This window comes from Brachyistius frenatus, unplaced genomic scaffold, assembly GCF_029030835.1.
Source record: "Brachyistius frenatus isolate BFR_SWC_R1_liver_20210118 unplaced genomic scaffold, ASM2903083v1 Contig_166, whole genome shotgun sequence".
Lineage (NCBI taxonomy): Eukaryota > Metazoa > Chordata > Actinopteri > Embiotocidae > Brachyistius > Brachyistius frenatus.
Window position 1 is genome coordinate 790,917 of NW_027210765.1, and position 12,908 is coordinate 803,824.

The 12,908-nt window shown below is 40.4% G+C and overlaps 1 protein-coding gene across 1 annotated transcript in view; it reads left to right on the forward strand.

The window, feature by feature from the left end:
* Nucleotides 1–12,908, forward strand: part of pcxb (pyruvate carboxylase b) — a 285,890-nt gene that overhangs the window by 212,966 nt on the left and 60,016 nt on the right. Inside the window, exons 13-14 of the mRNA XM_069717004.1 lie at nt 10,878–11,022; nt 11,679–11,768. Of these exons, the coding sequence (XP_069573105.1) occupies nt 10,878–11,022; nt 11,679–11,768 (235 nt within the window). The remainder of the gene's footprint in view (nt 1–10,877; nt 11,023–11,678; nt 11,769–12,908) is intronic.

The following is a 12,908-nucleotide window of genomic DNA, read 5'->3' on the forward strand; positions in this document are numbered from 1 at the left end:
ATGTGACTCGCCGAATCCTGTTTTCCACGCTCTTCCTTCTGTAGTCTGTCACCTAAAGTAACCGCAAGCTAATTATAACATATCGCAGAAGGTCAATTAAGCACAAGAGTAGCGGCAAGACATCATTACTGAAATAAAACAATGTACTCAGCGACCGTAGTCAACTGATTTGTACAAAGTGCGCAGTATATTGTGAGCTATCGCTTCAGAAGGACTGAAAATACTGACAGGAAAAAGAGATCTAGACTATTTTGCGAGGATTTATGTCATCCAGTTTTACATATTTCTCTTCTTGTGATAGCCGTAACTGCCTTGTAACTGGTTACTAAGAGTTTACTGTGCAAATATTCCACCTGATTACTTGTCATTCGTTGAAATATCTGCAGACACCTCGATCTGCTCTCGTGCAGGAAAACACGTTAGAGCACGGACACTGGATGAATATTTTGCAGCCTTGTCAGCCCAAACCTGATTTTAAAATTGTGTTTGAAGTGACACAGTATATCATTTTTAAGTGTTAGTAGTTACTAAGAATACTTGTAAATTTATTTGCATAAGTATTCAACTCCAGTATTTCCTCAGGACTTCAAATTGAAGGTCATGACTTGAAAGTTCATCTTTCAGGTGTGTTAATTCACACCTGAAATGTTGTTTACAGAATGCTATGGTTTTGTTTTCCTGCTCAGTAACACTTCATCTTTGTCTACTGCACCTTCAGGGGTTGCAGGTTTTCTTTGTTTTTGTATCTTTTTACACTTTATTTAATTTCCTTTTCTTATTTCCCTGCCTGTCGGACTGTATCGTGCATTAACACTCGCCTCAACCTACTGCATGTTGGTCTTTACAAAAAATGAGATGAGCCTCAGGACAAACTATTGCTCACGATGTAAGATGAGTCACAGGCAATGTTGGGAGTGTAACAGGTAGAAGTAATTTGATATCAAAGGTATGCAGTCTGATATTAAATGGTGAGGCCATGTAGATTACGGTTTTAAGGTAACTGTCTGCGGCATTTAACAGTTTTGTGTGTCTTGTAAAAAGTAGTGGATTTAGAGGTTAATTGTAGCTGACATTAGTCTGTAAATGAGGAATTATCATTGCTTTTCAAATGTATTAAATTTAAATGGACTATCATTTAAAATTTTGCTTTGATATAATCAAGTGCTCATGACAGTTGCATGTACTCGGTAATGAGACGCATTTATGTGTTATGCAACCATGGGTCTCTGCACTGTGTGAGGTCTCAGCTTGACTATGGATTTCATGTTTCACGCCGACATTAAAAAAAATTACAAAAACTTGAATCTATCCCAGCATGCTGTGAACAAGCTCATTAACAATACACCAGCGGTTCGTGATGGCGAGTTAACATTCATTGCACATCACTGAAACCTGCTTTTGAGCTGCTAGTAGAGAAGTTATTAAATTACACGTCAAGCCTGAAACAAAAATGATATCAGGTCAACAAGGTCCATTGACATGAGTGAAAGTCAACCATCAGAACTACCATGAGATGTTGCTTTCATCAAAAAACCCAGTGCCTCAAGTTTATCTGCTGACTATAATCTATAATAGCGGACAAAAATGATTCAGCATGTATATCCAAATTACATTCATCATACTGCCAGAAGTTTGGAGTCTTCAAAGTTGCTCTTCACCTCGTGAAAAGATAATCCGTTTTTTGGTTCCCCTTTCTAGCTTTCATACCTGCAGGGGCCACAAGAACTGACCCCATTTTTTAATCCAAAGTGATTAAAACCAATTCTTGAAACACAATAACTCATAGTATCACTGTGTTAAAAGGATTTCAAGTGTTTATTCTGCCTACTGCAGGTCATTATTTAAAACAACCATTGCTGTCCTTTACTAATATTGTGTCTTGAAATTGAGTCACCGTTTTACCATCTGGTGAAGGTTGTCTCTCCATGACAACAAAGAGAGGTATAGAAGAGACTTTTTATATAGTAGAGTATCTGTTTATGCTGCAAATAGGCTCAAATTCTACTTCTTGGTGCGCATGTGTGTGTGTGTGTGTGTGTGTGTGTGTGTGCGTGTGCGTGTGCGTGCCTGCCTGCACGCGGTGTGTGAGTGAGATAGGGGTAGTAATGAGGCTTATTGATCTCAGAGTGAAACTCTGAATTTCTAATGTTTCCTACAAGCACTGAAAAGTTGAAGATCCCCTGCTGTTTTTATGCCGTATCGAAACTCTCAGAAGAGGCTGCGGTCCAGTGGTTCGGACTTCTTAGGTGGGAGTTGTTAATTTAAAAAAAATATCAATCCAGCAATGGAGGAAGTGTCGCTGCATCATTAGAAATTAGGTGTATGTGTTATTTATAAAACAACATCCCGAAAGTTGAGTGCATTGCAGGATAACATCTGATCTCGGTACCAAAAAGATTTAGTCTGCTTGGATTTACTCCTCTTCTTACAGCATGCTGATGAGATGATCATTCACAAGTTCAAGTGTAATTAACACAAAAGTCCAAGCACCTGCTAACAGAGTCTGAGACAACATGCTCTGTGGGTTTGGAGTACATCGTGAGTCGTTTAATGCGTCACAGGCCTACTGCTTAAGGATTCCCAAAATACCACTAAGTAGCAATCTGTTTTAATAAGCTGGTGTCTCAGGGTCTCTGAAAGAACCTAAGAAGATATTCTTTTCGCCAGTGCAGCATCTCGTTTGTTGATACCTGATGAGTCAGACAGCTTAAGCAAAACACGCCAGATGTTAACGATGATTCCTGGTGAACGCAGCTTCCCCGGTGTTTATGAAACTTTCATGATTATATTCAAAAACAAAAAATGTGTAGTCTTTTTATGATATGAAGTGCATACACTGGGTTTGTGTCTGTCAAGACACTTACCTTTGTTGATACCCTCTGTCATCATCTCAGCTTCTGTTTTTGCTTGTAATTTCCTGCATTTCCCAGAAACCATTCTAACTTTCCCCAGAGAGGGTGTGAACTTTACAACCCCTGTAAATCATCTAGAACCAGCATGTACATTTTTAAATCATTATTTATAGTTCAAAGCACTTGGGAAAAAAACTGTCAACCTCCTCAACTCAAAACACAACATATTTGTAGCTACAAAGCATTTGATTTTTAAACTGCTGTTAGTGGAGAAACTGACAAACCAGCTTGTGCTTTTACAGTGAACCATTTCTCTGCAAGATGTTGAACATTGGGGCACATTAGTGAGCACAGATCCACTTCAGTCCGAAAATTACGTGTGCTGCTCATGCTTTAAATTTTTAAAAATGTCGATCTATTGAACACTGACGCCATAAGAGTGCAATCGCTGCTCATTCCCCAGTGGCATCCTTTGTCTGGCAAGTTCAGCACCACTGTCAGCAGCAATTTCAGCACCACGGCCAGCTCACAGACAGGCAACTGGAACACACTGTATTAAGAATGAGTAGGAAATAGTTTAGGACGGGTTGTGTCGGAAATATCTTAAAGCTTAAAATGACTTCGCCTTCCTCTCCCTGTTCCTTTGAATAGGTTTATGAAGTGTTTCAGAGATCAGTGAGGGTTCAGACCTGGATTTACACGAGACTGTTCATCATGAAACCCTGGCACACAGGTAAATGTAGAGACGTGCAGAGACAACATTCAATCTAGAAAGCGATAGCCTCAGTCTATTTATTTGTTCATTTTTTTGGCAGATTTTTTTCTCACACTCTGATTTTTTATTTTTTTTTCATACACAGTTTATTTACAAAGGAAATATACTTGCCAACAGTTCCCCTCATGAACTGCAAGGTGGAAATTGCTCTGCCATGGAGTGGTGATAAGAGATGTTACTGGAAAGATTACAAACCAGATTTATTATTTTATTTTGCTGAGCAAAAAGCTTCGTGGCAAATATCAAAGACTAATTCTAGATTTAATTTGTAGACGCAGCCATGACACAGTCATGCACACATCTTTGTAATGGAGTTGACTGTAAGACAGCTGTGAGGAGTATGTGTGAGATGAAGAGTTGCTTTTCCTGAAACATTTTAAGTGGAAATATCATGAGTGTAAAGGCCAGTGGAGTTGGATGACAAGTTCTGGTGTTCAGTAGTCATTGGTTACTTTCAGCAAAAGGATAAGAGGTAAGAAATAAGAACTTAATTGATTAGATTGATAAGATGTTTTCGGAAGAAATGTGATCACAGTCGTTGACTCGCTCATTCTTCCCCTGGACACATAAACAACATAAACAGTCTGAGGCAGATAAGGACACAAAGACAAGACGGCACATAAACACATACACACAGTGACTGGCCTGCTGATCTTCGAACAAAACCAATCAGTAGACTGTAGAAAAGTCATTAACAACCAGCTGAAAGCAAATCACATCAGCACCAACTTTCTGTTTGCGTGTTTTCATAGTTTACCCCTTCATCTACATGCATGTCAATGTATGTTTGTGTATTCGTGCATGTGTGTGTTGCATTTTAGGTTCCTTTGGGTCTTGAAATTGTATGCGTTTCCCTTTAAAGGCCAAAGTGTGTGTGTGTTTTTAGTTTGGCTATATCTTGTCTGCTTGAGTAAATTTGCCGCTGATATGTGTGTGAGGTCTCCTTCTTTTCTGTGTGAGCGTGAGCGTTCTCTCCTTTAGGCAGTGTGTGTTGATCTTGTTTATGTGTCCGGGCCCAGTGGTTAAGGCATGACGGATGGGGATAGGGGAGACAGAGGAGGAGAGGAGAGAAAAGACGAATGACCTGACAGCTCCCCTATTCAACTCCTAATCACTGAGGGAGCGTAGAGGCTGTGTGTGACAGAGGGGGAGGCAGTGTGTGTGTGTGTGTGTGTGTGTGTGTGTGTGTGTGTGTGTGTGTGTGTGTGTGTGTGTGTGTGTGTGTGTGTGTGTTGTGTGTTGGGAGATGGCCGAAAACAAGTGTCTGTGTGTGTTGTGCATTTGTATGTGATGCCATGCACGACTTGAAATGTACATAAGTCAAATCTAAACATCTGCAACTGTCTTTGACGCTGTGTTGTTGCTACATTTTGCATAAAACAACCCTGTTGTAAATGAACAAATATAGACTGATATTAGTCTGCTTTTCTTCAGTCAGTATACAGTGTGGTGTGTGTGTGTGGTGTGTGTGCTGTATATGAGAGAGAAGGTAAAACATTTAGCAAGTGCTGATCAGTACGTATAGTGTTGGTCCAGGTGCTTTTTGAAGATGTGGACCTTTAGGTAAGGGTGGATTCAGGTGAGCTGCAGATCAGAGACATCTTACCTCAAAACAGGTTTCTACCAAATGTATTATTTATACAGGTGAGCATTAGGATTTGAAAGCCTATTGCCTGCCAATTCAGGGCGCCAGTGGGGGAAGTGGCATTTTGAGTGTCTGCTTTGAGTTAGACAGGACTAATACCACACTGATTTATGCGAGTACACATCCCATAATTATCCGCTCCCCATGGTTTGTCACCTCACCATCAATAACTCATTAATACGTGACTGAATGCAAAGAGCTGTGCATCAAAACAAGAAGCCAACTGGTGTGGTGGATGGAAGATCTCCCCTTTACTATGCTGATGGTGTTTTTGTTTGCGTGTCACTCAGGTTGTTACTCTGCTTCTTTTCTGAGGTTATATTGGCTGTTTTTGTTGCCTTCCTGGTTAACTTTGCTTTGTTTATGTTCACCTTGCCCACCCTGAAGGAACTCCTAGTCTATTTGATCACATTAAACACATCAGTGGTTCAATTTCAGCAATCTCTGTGGCTGCTTGGCACTTGAGGCAGATGTGTCTTTTTCCTGTTGTGTCTTAGCCACGCTCAGACAAGGCGTAACATTTCTGTTCAGCATTGTGGACTGGATAAATAAATGCAGCAGACATTTCTTTTTAAACTTGTTTTCTGAAAGGTGTTCAGAATTCCTACTTTCTGTCTGCAGGTTTACCATCCCTGCCCAGGGAAAGTTCACATTGTACTTAGAATTTGCAAAGATCTGTGGCTTCACTGGACCTTGACATCACAGGAGGTCGAGTTTGTACGTCTACAAACAGATTTCTGCAGGCGACAGAACAAAGATTTATTACCGGAAACATTCTGGTTTTCGTTTGTACTCAATCACATTGGAGCGTTGCATGCAGGTAAATAGTCCGTGGCCAAGATACAATCTTAGTAACCGTTGGGTAATGTTGATTAAGCTTAGCATTAGCTTTGTTGTAATGTAAACTGACTACTGAAAGTATTTGGTCATAGACATCTCTCAACTCCAATATTGGCCTTTCCCCCAAAAGCCAATGGCTTCTAAAATTGGGTAAAGTTTTACCGAAAACCTCAACCCTGATCTCAACGTCAAATCAAATCTTCCTGAGATCAACTTGCTGGTGTGATTAAAAACAAAAGATGCAATATGAAAGTGTGGAAAAATGGTTTAAATGGTCTCCTTATTGTCCTCCTCCATTGCAGGGTGTTGTCTTTGTAGTAATTCTAGTTGCAGGAGTAAAGGGGAGTTTCAGAACAGGAAGTGTTGTCCAGCCACTGATCCAGATCAGTGTTGGTAAAGGGCCTGACTTGACTTCAGGCTTGAATATGAAATCGATCTTGTGTTTGTATTAACTCTCTCAAAGCAAAAAAGGGGGGGGGGATAGAGGATATGTGTGACTGTAAAAATATTGTTTTCTATCTTGATTAGGAAAAAACATGATATGGTGTAAATTGAACTGAAGATTCGATGTGATTTATGATGTTCACTGATTTTCACCTGAGTGTAAACACCATCCCTTCTGTCTCCTGTCTGATGCTCTGCTGTTTCAGAGTAGTAAAATATTAATGGTATATAAATAAGGAGCAGTCTGGACAGTAACACCTGTTTCTTTTTTTTTTTTCCCCATCATCACTCTACTTACTCACCTGCTCTGCATAAAATGACATCCGATCCCTGAGCAGACAGCTTGTAGACAACAAGAGTACATAAACTAGCAGGTGATGTGTTTTATCTTTGTCCTGGTGATATCCAGACTGAATTTTACTATCAGATATAAATGATGTCTATATCAGCAATGTGGATGATGGATGACATCTGTGGCCCTCCTTATGAAGAAAACAATTGCACAAAATACTTTTAGCTTTTCAGTACATCGCTAATGAGTACTCATTTTAGTATTTTAAAGTCTAAATTAAGAATAATGTGACACAGATTATATTTAGCCGACTGAAAGCAGCGTGTGACCTGCAACCAGAGTCAAAAGGGTTATAAGGTGATGGTGTATTGAACCGACTTGTTTTCAGCCGAGCCAAAAGCCTCTGATGTCAATAGTTAGCTCACAATGTTCGGCAGCCACCCGCAAACTGCAACAGCAGTGATCACGGCTGGCTGCAGGTTTTCTGGTGATAAACCGAGCGCTTTAAGAATAAAAGTGAAGATAGACACAACCGGATATTCTTTTTTTTTTGTGTAGAAGAAAGTACATGTTTTAACTTGTACCAAGACAAGACTGTGAATTGCGACAGAGGCTCTTGTGTGTGCGAGTTGAATTGTTCCAAACTGTCGAGAGTGTGGGTGAACGTAAACTGGATGTGTTTACGTTCCCACCAAAAACTACTACAGTGCTCCAAAGTGGGGACACGGGCTTGTATTCGCAATATGAAAAGCATTCGAGAGCCACAATCATCACTGGCAGGAAAATGTGTGCGTTTTGCATGCTGCGCTCATAGCTTTGAAAGCTGGACCTGAGTGGTTGTTTCAGGGCATCCAAATCATGGAAGGGCCTGAGTGTTTGTGTGCGTGTGACGTTACTGCGAACGGGATGAAGGCTGACGGAAAAATATGAAGAGATGCTGATTGGTAGGAAAGGCGAGCCCGAAGTGAGTGTGTTTTGTGTGCGTGTGGGGGGGGATTGTCGTTTTCGAGCGTGTGTTACAAATCATTAGGGGAAACACAGAGGAAGAGTGAAGGCACCGTGTGTGCGTTATAGCCACAGGCAGACGGAGCAGCCTGATAATGAACACATTGATCTAGTACAGCAAAGACAAAAAGGACAAACCCCGTGTATTAATGGTGTCCTCATATTCCCTCTCCATTATTTGAGTCGTTCATTAATAATGACTGCTTGTGTTATTTATCGCACTCTGCCTTGCCACATTTTATTTATACCTTTTGATTGCTTTCATCCCCTTATGCTGACCTATTACGTTTGTTTACCCGTATAAATTTTAGATGAAGATGATATCAAAAAGAGAGAAATACAGGAAAATTCCAAAACTTGTGGAGGTGAAATGTCAAAATGCCCGTAGGCCCATTAAAAAACAAAACAACAAAAAAAACCTCTCCACCAAAGAAGAAAGTAACAAGTACAACTTTTACCTTTTCCTCAGTTTTCTTATGTATTTATTTATTTATCTTGCGGCCTTTTTCAACTTCCGACCTTGGGGCACTTTCTGGCAAAATATTTGCTGTCAAGAAAAACTTCTTGAATACAAATGAAATACTTTAATTTTCCTCCAGTTGTCAATCAGTCTCTCAGATGGCATATTCAAAACCAAGTCTACCATCTGCATAAAGTTACCATCTGAAAGGAACACTTTGGGAAAGATGGTTACCTCCTTTCTTGTCAAGAGTTGGATAAAAACAGGCGTGCAGTGCTATTTGTTGATGTACCGGAGTGCATCTGTGAAGACATGCACGGTTTAGTTGTGGCTCATTTCGAAGGTTGTGTAACCACAGTTCTTACGGTGGCAGGTTTACACACAATATTTTTTTTTATTTTCAATGGTTGTTCTGGATTACCCATCTGAAGTGTTATTGTCAGATTTAAGTCACAGCACATTCCTGCAGATGAAACAATGTGCCTGCTCTGGCCACAAGTTTAGACAAACATGATTAAACTAGTTCATATTTGTGAAGTAAGTTTTGTCCCCTTCAGATATTTGACTAAATCTGTATGATCTTGACTAAATCCACTCTTTAGCTGTGGCTTCAGACTTAGCAGACAGATATGAGAGTGGCATTAGCACATTTCCAAAAAGATGAACTGTTCTTTTACCCGCTTAAGAAAATGAAACAGATCGGTTCTTTTGGCTTTTGCTTGATAAGTCTGCATTTGGCCGTCCTCAAGTCAAATCTTTGTTTTTGATCCAAATAAAAATGAATTATATAACAATATCTAGATTTCAAATAGGTGCCCGGAGAGCAGCATATATTTTTATACAGTTGTTGCTGCCAGATGCTGTAAATAGACAAGAAGAAGATGTCCGCAGGTTTTTGAAGTCTTATTTCCGTTATAGCATTGGGCAGAAATCCCTTTTTGTTTTGGTCCACAGCTTGTAGCCTGAGACTTGGCAGTGCAGCAGAGCCATGTGAATCCCCCAGCACTCCTCTCTTTTTCCTCTCCAGATCTGCTCCCTGTAGCAGGGGGCCGAGAATACAGCGTCGTACCGAAAAAAAAAATAACAATCTCTTTTTCCTTGCTGGGAATCTGACATGCAGAGTTTTCTTTTATTCTGACATTGATAATACATTTACATGAACTGTGTATTCTCTACTTAGTAAATTACTTTAAATTCTGTTTTATTACATGTTATTTTGACTCTATTGGCTTGACTGGCATGTTCCTTATTTGCTCTAGCACATTGATCTCTCCTCTACACCCCCCTCCTCCCTCTATCTCAGTGCTGCTGCTGAGGTACTGTATGTGTCTTTGTGGTTTGTTTATCGCCGACTCTCCTCGACCAATTATGAGATTCCTGAGTGATGGTGCTGCAGCAATTATTGTGCTTGTAAATCCTGTCCATCTGTGTTTTATGTGTGCATACACTTAAAAGCATCCTTACACCTGTGTGTGTGTGTGTGTGTGTGTGTGTGTGTGTGTGTGTGTGTGTGTGTGTGTGTGTGTGTGTGTGTGTGTGTGTGTGTGTGTGTGTGTGTGTGTGTGTGTGTGTGTGTGTGTGTGTGTGTGACATAGAGATCCATTCATAGACTATCTATAGAGATAGTGAGGCGGGTGTAACGGGTGTTACGTTGTGAGCTGACTGTGTGTGGAGGGAGGTTTTCTTTTTAAATGTCACTTAAGACTCCGGGTCAGATACAAAGAACAAACTTGGAGAAATAAGCTTTCACACAGTTGACGTGCCCTCACTTTACCCCCTCCTCCCTCAGGGACATTAAATGGGGATAAACATGTTTTTTTATGCCACTCCAAGAATATTATTAACACTCAGTCCCTCCAACTCTCCCTCTCTTTCCTTTCTTGTTCTTTTCTTTTGACTAATCTCTCTCTTTTTCTCCATCTCTGTCAAGCCTTTCTTTTTTTAACCCCCCTTTCCACTCTCTCTTCCTCTTCCAATAATTTAAAGCCTTCTGCCCCCATTGTTAAGACGGGCTTACAACAGTGAAATAAATCAGCAAGAAATCATGCACTGAAATTAACGCCAACAATTACATATCTTTGCTCTCTTTTCTCTCTCATTCACTCTCTCTCGCTTTGTTAATTTGGAGAGCTTAATTGGCGAGATAATACTTTTGAGGCAAACAAACAACAACATAGAAATGCAATGTAATTACTTTCAACAGTTGACTTCCTCCCAGTTTGTTTGTCTATTCAGGCTGAGAATTTGCAGCATTTAGGTACTAAGTTATTTGAATTTGTTTTTTATGAAGCTGCCACTTGCTTACAATTTGGAGGTACATTTGGCTTTTTATGCCCGGATGTCTAACACCAGGCTCCTAAACAAGATGTTTTCTTCAGGTGATTAAACTGCAAAGCAGAACAGCAGAGTGATTGCTGTCTTGGCTCTCTTTCTTCTCTTTACAATGTGATTTGTTTTCGTGTGCAATAAGTGTTTTTTTTTTCTTTAAAAAAGCCTTTGTGTAAATCGCAAAGTAAAAAGACAAAGTTAACAGTCTCCTCCTGTGTTTGTCTCTCTGTCTTTAGACCAACATCCCCTTCCTCCAGAACGTTTTTTCCAACCACCAGTTCCTGCACTCCACCGTGGACACCCAGTTCATCGACGAGAACCAGGAACTCTTCAACCTGAAACCCACTCAGAATCGAGCCCAGAAACTACTGCACTACCTCGGTCAGTGTACTAACAACACAAACACTTAGACAGGAGGGAAAATCCACATAAATAATTTCAATCATTTCATATTTTCTATGCTAATCGACCATGTTACTGTTAAAACAATATGACATTACAGCTGTGTTTCTGATTGTTTAGTGTTTAATAGTACATTCACTCTGCTGTTGGTCCAAATGGTTACATTGCAGTATAAAACTCGACCTTTATATGCAGAGATTAAAAGGTTAATAACTCAGCAACCACTTATCTGGAACAGAGGTATAAATTCATGCTTGTTTCTGTGGCTTCTGGTCTCAGGTGAGAAATGTTGCTACTTTTTAAGAGCTAAAGGTGAAATATGGTGCAAAAAAATGCAACTTTCTTTTAGATGAGGAACTAAGCTATGAAAGAGAAATTCCCCACCTATAGATAGACATGATTTTAACTATTAAATGAAAAATATAACCAGGGTAAACTAATTTTAGGAATAAAAGAAAAAGGGAAAAAGAACCTGAATATCTGATGTGCTCAATACCTCTAAATCACAAATGTAAGAGGACGCAAAGAGGGATCATAATCCATACTAGCCCCTGGGCTGGTGTTTTGTAACCCTCGTTAATATTTTTACAAGACTGCATCTGACTTGTATTCTCTGTTTTTATACTGATATCCAGGTCATGTGATGGTGAATGGACCAACCACACCTATCCCAGTCAAGGCCAAGCCCTCCTCCACGGACCCCGTCATCCCTCTTGTCACCATGGGTACGTGGATCAAATGAAATTCAGCCACTCATAGAGCATAGCTGACCCTGTGTTACACATAATTCAGCTAACTCAGCTACAACTCCGCAGTCACCTTTTTCATTTAGCGATCATTGAGACATAGCACCAAAAACGTAAAAGCAATTTGTTCAATGGAGCTCAAGCACTGAAGTAATTAAAGCTGCGTTTTACCTGTGAGGTTGTTTATGTAGGGCAAGGTGTCAACAAGACCCACATCTGATGATTTAATGCTATAATAAAACCGTAAAAAGGACAAATATAAAGCCATAACACAATGTCATCGAGCTGTTACCCTAATATTTTTACACCTCATCATCCCTATTGATTTTATTACGTTTGCACTAACTTAGCATGGCGTTGCCACAGCAAGGGTTAGGGGTTTCATTTCCCCCGGGGCACGGCTGCTAAAAATGTAAACACTTGTGGATCCATTGGGCACTTTGGATAAAAGCACCCACCGAATGACAAATGGGCTGTCGAACAGTCTGATAGCTGTAGGCGGAAAGGCCTTCCTAAATGGCTCAGTTTAGCACTCGGGGAGGAAAAAGGGTTTTAGCCCAGAGTGCTCTGCTGAGCTGTGAGTACAGCAGTGAGAGGGTGCAGCTCATTGTTGATGAAGGCACAAGTTCTGCACTTCTCACCGTACTCTGCACCAGTGACCCTGTCGTCTCGGAGGAAAGGCCAGCGGCCAAGCGGGGCTCTTTGATGAGCTCGTTGAGCTACTTAGGGTCTCTGGAGTGGAGGTCTGCGGGGTTTTCTCCCCATGCCAACAATAGTGAATTCTGCAACGTAAAAATAATGCTGGAATACTTATGAAATACTCATATTAACATAGTCATGACTAAATGGGAGAGAGAGGAATTGTGATGACAGAATTTGCTACGTTTATTTTTGAAACGGAAAACCACAAAACATACTTAAAGTTGTCAGATGTGTTTGTCAGTCTGGTCAGTGTGTCAGCTGCTGGATGGGTGTTTGTATGGTGAGTGGGGCGTCTCGTATGGTGTAAACCTATGCTAAAATGACTGATGCTGTGTTCCAAATGGCGTACTTGTTTACTAACACTCACTTTGAGTGTATAAGTGAGTTTACACTGTCAAATACATAAACTTGCAGTGC